The 12,560-nt window shown below is 51.6% G+C and overlaps 1 protein-coding gene across 17 annotated transcripts in view; it reads left to right on the top strand.

The window, feature by feature from the left end:
• The window catches only part of MICAL2 (microtubule associated monooxygenase, calponin and LIM domain containing 2), a 214,925-nt gene that overhangs the window by 114,745 nt on the left and 87,620 nt on the right, over nucleotides 1-12,560 (top strand). For 6 of the 17 annotated variants that reach the window (XR_010946137.1, XM_067749867.1, XM_067749865.1 and 3 more), the window contains exons 17-22: nucleotides 1,106-1,249; nucleotides 2,684-2,806; nucleotides 4,043-4,261; nucleotides 4,475-4,576; nucleotides 5,795-5,920; nucleotides 10,786-10,848. Coding sequence is in view for 16 of the 17 variants with exons in the window: in XM_067749867.1 (XP_067605968.1) it covers nucleotides 1,106-1,249; nucleotides 2,684-2,806; nucleotides 4,043-4,261; nucleotides 4,475-4,576; nucleotides 5,795-5,920; nucleotides 10,786-10,848 (777 nt within the window). In the remaining variant the exon portion in view is untranslated. The remainder of the gene's footprint in view (nucleotides 1-1,105; nucleotides 1,250-2,683; nucleotides 2,807-4,042; nucleotides 4,262-4,474; nucleotides 4,577-5,794; nucleotides 5,921-10,785; nucleotides 10,849-12,560) is intronic. The other 11 variants (XM_067749873.1, XM_067749871.1, XM_067749878.1 and 8 more) reach the window with 4 other exon arrangements.

Raw genomic sequence — 12,560 nt, 5'->3', positions numbered from 1 at the left:
TACATAGAATTCCATTTCCTAAAACAGCATAACCAACTGGTCACGGTCAACATCTAAACAGTCACAAGTCGTGTCGATATCACGTGTCCCGAAACAAAGCAATGAGAAGGGCCCTTCACCTCCGTTACATCCTTCTCCAAAATCCCTAACTCTGGGCTAATCATGAGCAAACATCAGCCCGACCCAGATGGAGGGACTTTGCACAAAATAGCTGACCAGTCCCCTTCAGAACTGTCAAGGTCATGAAAGACAGTGAAAGGTGGAGAAACCATTACAGATGGGAGGAGGCTGAGGAGGCATGATGACTAAATGCAATGTGGGATCCTGGATTATGTCCTGGAACCTAAAAGGACATTAGTGGGAAACTGGCCCAATCTGAATCAAGTCTATAGTTCTGTTAATGGTATTGTGCCGGTGTTAATTTCTTAGTTTTGATAACAGTGTCATAATTATTCCAGATGTTAACGTTAGGTGCAGCTGGGTCTACGGTACGCAGGAACTATCTGTGCTGTCTTTGTAAGTTTTCTGTCAATCTAAAATTATCTCAAAATTAAATGATTTTTTTCTAAAGATAGCAACAACAGAGCAGGACTCGTTGCCACTGGGAGTGGGGCGCAGAGGAGAGAAGGGAAGCCCAGAGCCTGTGCCTTGCCTCACTGACATCCCCTCTTGCTTCCTTCACCCCCCAATTCTTCACCCTTTGTCAGCTACATGATATATTTTGAAAACTATTCCGCTCATCATTTCATTATTGTATTTGACTTTTTCAACAGTCACATGAAGGTGGGTTATTGCTCGCATTTTATAGATTAGGAAACTTCAGAGAAGTAAATTGCCAAGGTCACTGGGCTGGGAGGTGAAAGAGTCAGAATTCAAACACTAAGTGTCTGGCTCCCAAGCCTAGCTGTGCCCGTCTTTGAGAAGACTCGTCCCACCTGTGAGCATTGTCTCCAGAGTGGGCATTGCCTCCTGCTTTTGCCTCACTTCCTCAGACCACAGAGGGTGTCCTTCTTCAGGAAACTGTCCTTGTCCTGAGCCCCCAGGCCCCCTCCTTGATACCTGGGTTCCAGAATCAACAACCAATGCATTGATTTGGCTTTTGCAGCCTTCAGCCTTTCCTAGCCAGAGCTTGGGCTCCAATCAAGAGGGCTGTAAAGAAGGTGGAAATCAGAACAAAGTCAAGTCCATGGCAAGTCAGCTGCTGGCCAAGTTCGAGGAGAACTCTCGGAACCCCTCACTCCTGAGGCAGGTGAGTCCTGTCAGATGTTCACTGACCCTGCCTACCTGGTGAACAGAACCCTCTGAGAAGCCAGCAGCAATGTCAGGCTAGCACTGGATCTCAGGTGTGCCAGCCAGACCTGGCTCAAAAGGAGTCTCAAGCTTCTTCTAGATTTGGAGTCAGACTTTTCTAAAAGGGGCTGGAGAGCAAATATTTTAAACTTTGGGGACCATCCGGTCTCTTGCAATGACTCAATTCTGCCATTATAGCATGAAAGCAGCCATGGACAATCTGTAAACAAATGCACGTGGCCGTGTGCCGATAAAACCGTATTTATAAAAACAGGCAGCAGGCAGGGTTTGGCCCGAGGACTGTAGTTTGCTGATGCCTATTCTGCACTGGGGAAGAAATCCTTGCCCCGATTTTGTTTTGCTTTGCAACCATGACTTGTTTTGCAGCCATCTTTGAGATGGTGCAGCTGGAGGGAGCTTTAGAGATGCTGATTGCCCAGTCCGTGGTGAGAACACCTGTCCGAACCAAGGTCTTAGCTCCATGTGGGCCCATAGGAATGGGGACCAACCTCGAGAGTGTCCCCTGCTGCCCCCCTCTCCTTGTTCCCTTGGGTCAGGCTGGCAGAGCTGTTGTGTCTGACCAGGGTCCATGTGAGGCTGAAGGAGGTGGGATGCTGTGGGTCAGGCTGCAGACCCGGCTGACTTCTCTTGGACTCTGACTTGGAGTCTGCACTTGGATGGTTTTATCTGCTCCCCCGAATTCCTTTGGGGCACCACTGTCACATTACAAAAGCTTGGGACAAGGGGTTCAGTTTTTCTTTGGAGAACATCTGTCACATGACAGAATTAGGCTCCTCTCAGGAGAAAGACAAACAATTGGTTAATTCTGTTTAGAGGCAGTTATAGACATCTTCCTAGTCTTGATGTAGACCATGCCCCTCCTGGACAAACCGACCTTCCCCAGGAAGCCAGGTTTTATTATAAGGGGGCCATGTTCCTAAGACTTGTAACTGTCTGAGTTATTTTCTCAACTGTCCCTCCTGGAGGCTTGGCCCCTTGCAGCCCCCAGGTATTGATGAGGGCTTTCTTCCTTCAGAAGGACTGTAGCATCCCTTTCATCTAGTGGGCAGGAAGGACTTTGGGACTTGCCACCCTGGCCTGGTATGTGCCTGCCCAGTGCCCCGGGTCTGAGCCAAAAGCACAGCCTCCTGGGGATTCACACATTGTCCAAGAGAAGGGGACCATGGGACTTGCTGTTCACACGGACAGAGGGCCGGGGTTCAAGTTTCCTAGCTGGGCCCAGCTTGTCAGAGCTCAGCCCAGGGCTCGCTCAGCATCTGCAAACTCTCTCTCCCTGACTCTCCTCCTCTCCTCCCTCCAAGTGTCTGTCTGACTCGCCTTTTCCTTCCTATTTCCTGCGGCTGCTTTTTCGGACTCACCTTCCTCCTCCCAGGAGCACCGTGTCTCAGGGATAGGTAAGCCCATACTGCGCTCTTCCTCTGACCCTCCTGTTAACTCTCGCCGTCCCAAGCCAGAGGAGCCCACACCCAGCCCATCACCAACTCTGAAAAGGCAGGTAGGGCTCCTTCCAGTGGATGCTGTCTTGGTGAAACCAGAGGGAACTTTGATCCAGAGGGGTGGGGTCCGTGGCTGTCTCTACAGCCCACATAGGGCTGATTGTAGATTCTCTGGGAAGGCAAACACAACTTGAGGTTACCACCCTTATAGGTAGGAATAACCAAGTATGCAGCATCTTAAAATACATGCCAGTCAGGGGTATCGACTGACCAACTACCAGGCTCTTGGTGCTTTATTTGCTTGGGGAAAAACAGACCACAACACACAGGGTATTTTGTGTGATGCCCCTGGGACACTTAGCTTATTTGCAGACCTCTTGAGTAGGGTGATTTCTAAAATCAGTGGAGAAGTGACAGTGATGGTGGAATGGGCTCGGGTGGCCAGCTGGCCGCATGCCATTGAAGGGGTAAGACTGGGATGTGGTTAGACCTCCCCTAGTGTCTGAGCAGATGAGGACCTGCCCAGTGGGCAGGGAGGCAGCCAGGAGCCATGGGCTGAGGCTTTTTCCAGCTAATATCTCTGGGTTTGGAATTTGAATAGAATCACTATTATTGACCACAGCACTCAAAAGTGCCCGGTCAGCATTAGAAATTTGGTATTGCTTCTCGGGGAGTGGAGGTCAAAGGAGGTCAGTGTGGACATATTGCAGTGATTCTATGTCTGTGTGTGTAAGAATCATCTAGAGAGCTTTATTAAAAATAGCAATCTCGGGCTTCCCTGGTGGCACAGTGGTTGAGAGTCCGCCTGCCGATGCAGGGGACACGGGTTCGTGCCCCGGTCCGGGAAGATCCCACATGCCGCGGAGCGGCTGGGCCCTTGAGCCATGGCCGCTGAGCCTGTGCGTCTGGAGCCCGTGCTCCGCAACGGGAGAGGCCACAACAGTGAGAAGCCTGCATACCGCAAAAAAAAAAAATCAATCTCTGGTACCCACCCCCTGACCAATTAAACCTGAATATCTGGGGGTTGGGCCCAGAGTTTGGGAACCAGGGTGGTACAGGCTCTGATTCAGTGGGTCTGGAGTGTTGTTAATAACAAGACGGTATTGTTAAGGAGGATGTCAGGTGATACTGATGCAGTTGGTGGAAAGTCAACACCCAAGGTTAGTTTGGAATCTGACTCAAGGTGGCATCTGGCGTGCCCTTGTCCCTGGTCCTCATGGGGATTCCTCACAGTGGCGGGGCATCCATGGGAGGGCCACAGTTGGGAAGGAAGCTTGATTTTCCTTCTCCCCCAGTTTCCCTTGGTGGTTGTCACGGGGCATGTGCTCCGAGAGCTAAAGCAAGTGTCTGCTGGCGGCGAGTGCCCGAGCAGGCCCTGGAGAGCCCGAGCCAAGTCTGACCTGCAGCTGGGCGGGCCAGAAAATCCCGCCGGCCTGCCTGCCACCTGCCAGGGAGCGCTGGCCCTCTCCGGGGTGCTGCGGCGGCTGCAGGAAGTGGAAGAAAAGGTTCTCCAGGTGAAAGCCTTGCTCTTTGCCCTGTCTCTGCCCTGCCTGTGTCTAGGGTGCCTTCCTTTCCTCCCCTCCCTCCTCCTGTCCAGGGCGGGTGCCGTCTCCCATCCTGCCGTGTGTGCTGAGGGCCACAAGCCCACCTGGCTGCCTCCCCGCCTCTCCCCTCACAGTGTCTGTCTCTATCTCTTTTTTCTTTCTCCTTTCTCACCTTGGCTGCAGAAAAGGGCTCAGAATTTGGCCAACAGAGAATTTCACAAAAAGAACATTAAGGAGAAGGCGGCTCACCTTGCCTCTATGTTTGGACACGGGGATTTCCCGCAGGTAAATGCGGGGCTTTCAGAGCCCCCAGGAACCCAGGTGTTGGACATCCAGGGAGGTTACTTGAATCAGTCTCTGGAGATTCATTTCTTCCTTCCTTCTCCCTCTATAGCCTGAAAAGCTATTCACTTTTTAAGTCACCAAAGGATTTGGACTGGCGTCTAAAAAAGCTCCAAATGAGAAGATTCAAAATAATTAGACAAATCGTGACAAAGGGAAAACCAAGGCAGAAAAGCGGGCTCAGGTCATAGGAAAACATTACTGAACAGAAACGTGTGCTGTCAGATCTTAGACAGCTTCTGAGTAGGCTGAGCTTCCTAGGGGTCAACACAAAGAGGGAAAGCTGGTCAACTGCGGGAATCACATCACAGTGCCTTTAAGGTGAAAGCAAGCCAGTTGCTCATGAAGTCTGGGGACAGGGTGGAGAGATGCCCCCATGGCCATCATTAGGGAGACCATGAATGTCGAGGTCAACCACGTGCTGTAACCTGTGCTCTGCTTTTGTGAAAGGCAGCACCAGCCAGAAGAATGGCCTTGCCTCAGGATAGAAAGCACAGCCCCCACCCCCGGCCAGGCACTTATTTAGAAACTTGCTGAGAAGAAGAGGGTGTGCTCACAAGGAGATGACAGAATTGAGGATGAGGCCCCACGGCGCTTGTACGTGTAAGGTGCTCCCTTGCCTACAGCAAGCCTGGTCTCTAGAACATACCGCCTCTGCTGCTTTCACCCAGCCTCCTCCAGACCCGTGTCCTCTGCTACTTGGCAGAAGTCATAGACGTGGGAAGGATACTTTGCCTTCAGTGCATTTTTAGGGTTCCATGTGGCTGCAGAGGTCCCTGCTGGAGCATCTACCCCAGGGTAGCCTGGGCTTGTCCTTTCCTAAGCTTGCAACTACTGCTTCATGCCAGGCTCCAGAGTGAGGCCTTCAGGAGTTAGTGCTGGTGTCGGCAGCAGACGTAGGCAGGAGCAGGATGGTTCTACTCCAGCTATTTTGATTTGACGAAGGAGCCAGAAAAGTTGTAGCAGAGTGAAGTGTAACCAGCAGTCAGATGGTCCTGCCGGGCTCCAAAGACACAGGCTACCTTTTTGTCCTGAGACGTGGGCCTGGATGTCCTTTCCCCTCCTTGGATGTGTAGGCTTGGGGGCTGCATCATCGAGGCGAGCTTCACTGTGCGTCTCCCTGGGGATAATCATAGTTTCCTCTGTTTCTGTTCTGTGCAGAATAAACTACTCTCTAAAAGCCTGTCTCATACTCATCCTCCGTCTACTCCCTCCTGCCTTCCATCTCCTGATTCAGCTGCTACTTCCTCTCCATCGAGTGTTGACTCTGTTTCTCCAGCCAGAAAGGTAGTTGTCCTGAACAATTAGCTTCCCCCACTCCCTGCATGTTCTGAGATATTCTCCGGCTCTTCTCCACCTACACAGACAACCATCTGAATCTTGGCTTGGCCGGGAGGAAAATTTATAAGATACTTTACAACGGTCCTGGGTTTGGTTTTGGTTTTGTGCTGGAGCACGAAACAAAGCAGAAGAGGCAGCACACAAAACCTTATCAAATGGTGCTTGCTTGTTCAGCACGCCCTCGCTGGGCACCCACCATACGCCAACCACCATGCCAGATACTGAGAAAACAAAGCGGAGGGAGGTACAGTTCTCTTATACGGTGTAGATGGCAAACAGCACCTCAGCATAGAAATGTGTCACATTTTACCATACGATATTGCCAAATTTGGCTGGTTTTGGCCTAACAAAATGGCAGTCTCACGTGGTGAACTTCATTAATTCTATGAGAGGTTTAAGAGGCAAGATTCTAGGAACCCAGAAGGGAGAAGCCTGGGAAGGCTTCACAGCAGAGGTAATATGGGAGCCGAGTGTTAAAGATTATATGGAGGGATTTGGCTAGAAAGAAGTGTAGGGGAAGGGCATTTTAGAAAGGATCTGGCACGTGGTAAGGAAGTCAGGTAGGACTTGCATGAATCAAAAGACATTTCTGGTGCAACTTGATTTTCAGGTAAAGGTATTTATGGGAGTGCAGAGAATGAAGGTGAGAGTCAGCCCGCTCTTTTTGCGTTAAGGGAACTCACTCTGCCCTCTTGTAAAGAGGCACGGAAGGATCTGCTCTGCGTTCTAGGAGGATAGCGCAGGTAGCAGTGTAGAGGGTGGAGAGTTGGTGGGGAGCTGACGTTGGTTGAGTAGATGATGAAATGCATCCGTGAGCAATGATTAAGTTTGGGTTCTGGAGCACTTTTCATGTTTTTTACTTGTCATGCTGTTACCTAATATGCCAAGAACATTACCAGGCTGGTGTAGGAGGCGGGCAGTCTCCGGAGAAGCTTAGCCCCTGGAATGGATGAGCCTAAAAATGGACGTGAAGCCCGCTTGGTTAGCTGTTGCAACCATGGGAGTAGGTTGGAGCCTCTTTCTGGAAGACTGTGTTCCCCTGAACACCTCCGTTCCGTCTGTTCCCACCTGGGCCCGTCTCCACGTGCGGTGCTGAGTGTGCCCCTGTCAGAGTCACTGCTTGTTCGTTTCCACCCCGTTAGACCAAAGCACAAACCAGCCACCTGCTGGTGCATTAGGGAGAAGTTAGGCGCTGCCTCCTGGGAGTCCCACCCCCACTGACCTCCACTGCTGTGGGGAGAGGAGTGCAGGCAGGGTCTCCAAGAAAGGAGCAAGGAATATTAGGAGCCCCGCCCGCTCCAGGGTCCCCAGTGTGGATGAGAAGCATTCCTGGAAGGGCAGCAGGAGGTGATGCGGGGAAGCACAAACACCTCCCGTCTTCAACTCTACTGAACACAGCCATGGCTGACATGCCTGGCATCTTGTTCCAGGTCAGCTTTGCTTAGCCGTTTGACCTTAAACATTGACCTTGGGAGACTTGTCTGGGCCTCCATTTTCTCATCAACAAGAGAGTGATTCTTGGCTCACGTGATAGTGAGCTCTGTGGGTGAAGACTGGCATATTTGTCATCACCATCACCAAAGCTTCAGAGTAGCCTTTGTGTCCAGCTTGGGAGAAGAGCCTTCCCTGGGGGGTACTTCCTGCTGTGGAAAAAGGTCACTGGCACCCTTGACAGGCTGATGGGAGGGGCAAGGGCACCTGGGCATAGGCAGGCAGTGGCTGGTGCTCCTGGCTGGGCAGCCAGGCCCACACCTTGCTTCCCTCTGGCCCAGCCCCTTTCCGGCTAGCCCCGGGCATGCCCTCTCTCACCTCTGCTTTTCTTTTGTCCTTAGGAAGTCCTGACTTGGTCACTGCCCTCTAGAGTTGAGAGCAGAGGTGGGACAAGAGAAGCCACCACACATCCCAAGTCCCCTGACTTAGTTTCCAATAGGTATTAGTTCGCTAGGTGATGGCAAGAGGCAGCCTGCCCAGGTACACGTGGGGCTGCCGGGGCCTGGCAGAGACACTTCTCATCGTGAGCCTATCCTGTCACATCATCATCACACTCCACTGCAGCCCTTGGCTGCTTCTCCACTGGGCTCTTCAAGCAGCTTTAAACCAATGTCACTCATTAAGCCATTGAGTGAGCATTCATTCATCCAATGAATATTTATTGAATGACAGCTGGTGTCAGGCCCTTCACTCTTGGGATACACATCAATGATCAGTAGTTACCTTCCTGCCCTGATGAGGCTTGCATTCTAATAGAGGGAGGTAAATAATCAGCAATAATATAATATATAGGTAAATTACATGACATATCAGAAGGCAGTTTTTCCCCTGGAAAAATTAGAGCAGGTAGCAGGGACCTGGCATGCTGGGGAAGGGTAGCAGTTTCCAATGGGGTAGCAGGAGGACTCTTCCTGGGAAAGAGAATTGAGCAGAAGCAGAGCCTCAGAGAGGAAGACAAAGGTCCAGGGAGGAGACTAGTTCCCAGGGCTCCTGACTCCAGCCCATGTTCTCTCCTCTGTGCCACAGCAGCCAAGTATGAATGGAGGCCTCGTCGGGGGACCAGCCCAGAGGTTATGTGTGTGTAGAGCCCCAAGCCCAGGCTCAAGGAGGGCTGCAAATGGGGTGGGTGGGCTTCAGGATGGCCAATCCCAGGTCCTCTGGTCCCCACCACTACAGGTTTGTTCTTTGTTCTTCCCAGGTTGGGGTAGAACAATTGCTCCCTGTTTTTTGTTTTTTTTTTAAAATCCCATCTCCCAAGCCAGCCTAGGCCATCAGATAATGGTGTAATTGGGCTATGTTAATAGCTTCTGACTTACTAATTACAGGCTGATGAGCTTTTCACTGTGTGGCTGGGAATGATTGGGGAGCTCTCAGAAAAGGCCACCCTAGGACACTTACTCTGTCTGTGCCTTTGTTTCTCCATTTGTAAAAAGGACCCAGCTTGGACCTGACACCCCCAGACCCCTCCAGATCTCACCATGAAGCCACTGTAGGCAGTTAAGCACAGAGTGGTGAATTTCCAGCTTCAAGCAGTTTTGGAAAGGATATTGCCAGCTGCACTGCTCCCCTGCCCCACCTGCAACTTTCCTACCTCTCCCGGACCCCACCCCAGCATTGATTCCACACTGGGCTTTGCACATTGCAGAATCTGAGAGAGTGATGGCCTCCTCTGAGGAGAGAATTAGCTGCCCCTTAAAGTAGGTGACAGCCTGGTGACAAACAATTTTCATTCAGTCCTGGTGGAGCTCTGAGAGCCTCTCCCCTGGAGAGAGCCTGGGGCCTTAATGCTTCTTCCCAGAAGATTATGGGCTGCTCTGATTGCCCAGTGACTCAAGTTTGCCTCATTCAGGGGAGCCAGAGGAAGGAGGATGCGCTTGGAAACTGATGCTGAGTTCTTAGCAACCTCCTGGCAGGCAGCCTGTTTCTCTTCCTGCCCTGGAGCCCTACACCTTAATTCTGAGGATCCAGGGTTAATCACCTCCTCAGAGGAACAGACATAGTCAAACTTGTCATGAGGATCACGTGCTACTGACAGGGATGCAAACTTGGGTTACCAGTTCCAGGAGATGTAGCCAGGGCTCTACCTTCATTCAGACTACACTTACCTGCCCTCTCAGATTGGCATGTTGCCTTACATTTCAGTGATGCAGCTGGGGTTTTGGCCTGAATAGTCACAGGGAACCTTGAGGCCCTCTCGTTTAGGGCCCAAATTCTTATAGGAGTCTTATCTTTTAAGACCGTGGGCTATGGGATCATGCCCAGTCTGATCATCCCATCAAACCAGCCCTCCGGTAGCTCTTTCAGCTCCCATCAACCCTTAGCTAACTTCTTTCTTCAAGGCAGGAGACCACTGCCAATTCAGCCTTTAGCATGGCTGCTAGCCATTTACCAAGGCTGGTGAGCTCTTGCAAGATCAAGATGGCAGCTGAGTGTTTGCACAGCTGAGCCAGAGGGAGGGCCTCACGGGGCTGGGTGCTGTGGTTAAGTCCTCCTGGGTCAGAAGAGCAATGTGCATTGCAAAAGGAGCTCTCTCTACCCCTGGAGGTGTTTGTTTTAAAACTGGATTTGCAGGGTTTACTCTAGAGATTTGCATATTAGAGAGAAGCTGGGTGAGTCTTGGCTGGGCAATCTGCCAGTGTTTCATCTGATACAAGGGTAGATCTCAAGGCTGCTCCAAACTCATTGTTCTCTCTGTTCTGGGGCTAGAGCTAGGCAGTGCTTTGGAGGTAACCTGTGTGCATCCCAGCCTGGGGGATTTTAACTGGCAGAATGCTGGTGTGTCAGGGAAGCAGGGTGCAGTAGTGAGAAGGGTATAGGCTTGGAGTCACGCTTGGGTTCAGAGCACCGATTACTTGATTACTCGCTGTGTGTCCTTGGATGAGCTAGTGGACCTCTCAGCACCTCATTATCCTAACCTATAAAATGGAGGTGGCAGGGCTTCCCTGGTGGCGCAGTGGTTGAGAGTCTGCCTGCTGATGCAGGGGACACGGGTTCGTGCCCCTGTTCGGGAAGATCCCACATGCTACGGAGCGGCTGGGCCCGTGAGCCATGGCCGCTGAGCCTGCGCGTCCGGAGCCTGTGCTCCGCAACGGGAGAGGCCACAGCAGTGAGAGGCCCGCGTACCACAAAAAAAAAAAAAAAAAAAAAAAAAAAAATGGTGGTGACAGCAGCTACTCCTGAGGATGACTGGAGTAATGCAAACACCTAGCATATATCGAATGCCCCAAGTATCCAGCAAATGTGCTTTCTCCCCAGTGGAGGAGAATTCCAGAAGAAAGCTCACTTACCTAAAAGGCATGTTGATTCCTCTCTTTCTAAAGGCAAAGAAGTCACCTTCAGGCTTCCATTTCCATCCCAGCCACTTAGGAGCGCTGTGGCCTCAGGTGAGTTAGAGCCTCCCTGAACCTCAGCTGCCCCGGCCTCAAAGGGAGATTATCAGACCCACCTCGCAAGGCTGTGAGGGTTCAACACAGCTCAGCGCCTGGCACCAGGGGACGTAGGTGCAGACATGGCCGTCCACTGGGAGGTCATAGCCCCAAAGACTTGCCTGCATCTCAGCCCTGAGGGTATCATTTCCAGAGCCCCTCAAATAAGGCAGTTTCAATCCTTGCCCTGAGCATATATGGCTGAGGACTCAGGCCCACCAGCCTGTCCTCTGATGTTTCTCATCCAGGGACTCCTCAGTGAGGAATATATTTGCTCAAGTGGGCCCAGGAGACGACTTCCTCTAGCCCTACGTCGAAACTTCCCCTTCCCTCGAGCCCTCAGCCCCGAGGCCCTGGAAGCTCTGCTCCCAGCCCTGCCTGACCTGTATGGGCTTCCTTATCCCCACAGCAGGCCAGGTGGCCACAGGAGGCCCAGTTCTGTGAGGAAGCACAGGCCAGACACCTGGTGTTCCTGGCTGAGTTCCAGGCCCAAGGGGGGATGTCACCATTGTTTGGACACAAGCAGGCCCAAGAGCCTGCTTCCTCCTTCATTCAGGGGAGCATCTGCCCTGCGCTGGGAGCGTAACCATGAGAAAGACACAGTCATGACATGACTGTGCAAACCGGAGGGGAGATGACCGATCTCCCAGCATGGAGCAGGGTGAGAAAGGCTCCAGCATCCAGATGGGGACCATGCTTGGCGATGGTGCTCGCGACGACAGCTCATGTCACCATGTGTGAATCTCAGTTGACTCGGGGGAGAGAAGCCAGTGTCTTCATCTGTGTGGGCCACGTTATCCTTACTAACACAGAGGAGGGACCCCAAGCAACTGCAAGTCCCCCCGAGTGAAGGCCACCGAGAAGAGGAGAAAAGAAAGAAGTTCCAGAAAGTGGAAATTTGAAGCTGCACCAATTGCGATGCTTTGGACTCATAAACCATCTGCCAGGCGGTTCTTGGGAGCCCAGCACCATGTGACGTGCAGCCCAGATTCTTTGATGACTCTGTCACAGCCCTGTGAGGATGGCAGTGGTCTCCCCATTTTACAGATGAGGAAGCTGAGGCTCACAGAAGGGAAATGAAGTCTGTGAGGTTAATCTAATGTAATGTTAGATGATGGCCCACCTGAAGTCTCCAACCGTTCCAGCTTGTTCTAATTAACTAGCTGAAAATAACTAGAATTCAAAGGGGAAAGAGGTAGTGAAAAACACCCCAGTTCTTCAAAAGTTACATAAATATTGAAGATACATAAAGGGTTGCAAAAGCAGTCCCATGGCCCTCCAAAACTAACAATTCTCAAAACACTAGTGACTGCGACCAGTATATTTCTGGCCAGATCATCGGATTGCCCAACTTTGCATTTGGACAAATGATTCCCAGCCAAATTGTAAGCTCTCCTCTTGACCAGCACCCCAGGAGCATACGTGCTTTTGCCTTTCGGTGCAATAATCTCCTTGTTGAGAACCTCTGGCTCTTACTCTGAGGTCAAACCAGGATGAGTTTTCTGGAGGTTTCTCCATGAGCGGAGTTTCCTTTCTTCCTCAGGATGCCGAGGTGTGGTCCACGGGCAGGCACTGGTTTGTGACCCAAGGAGCACAGCAAGTGGGAGTAAGCATTAAACACTTGTAGAGCAGTTTGACATTGCCACACATCCAAGCGGGTGATCGTACTT

This window comes from Pseudorca crassidens, chromosome 9 (genome assembly GCF_039906515.1).
Source record: "Pseudorca crassidens isolate mPseCra1 chromosome 9, mPseCra1.hap1, whole genome shotgun sequence".
NCBI lineage: Eukaryota > Metazoa > Chordata > Mammalia > Artiodactyla > Delphinidae > Pseudorca > Pseudorca crassidens.
The sequence above is the reverse complement of the archived record's forward strand: the minus strand, read 5'-3'. Positions and strand labels throughout refer to the sequence as shown.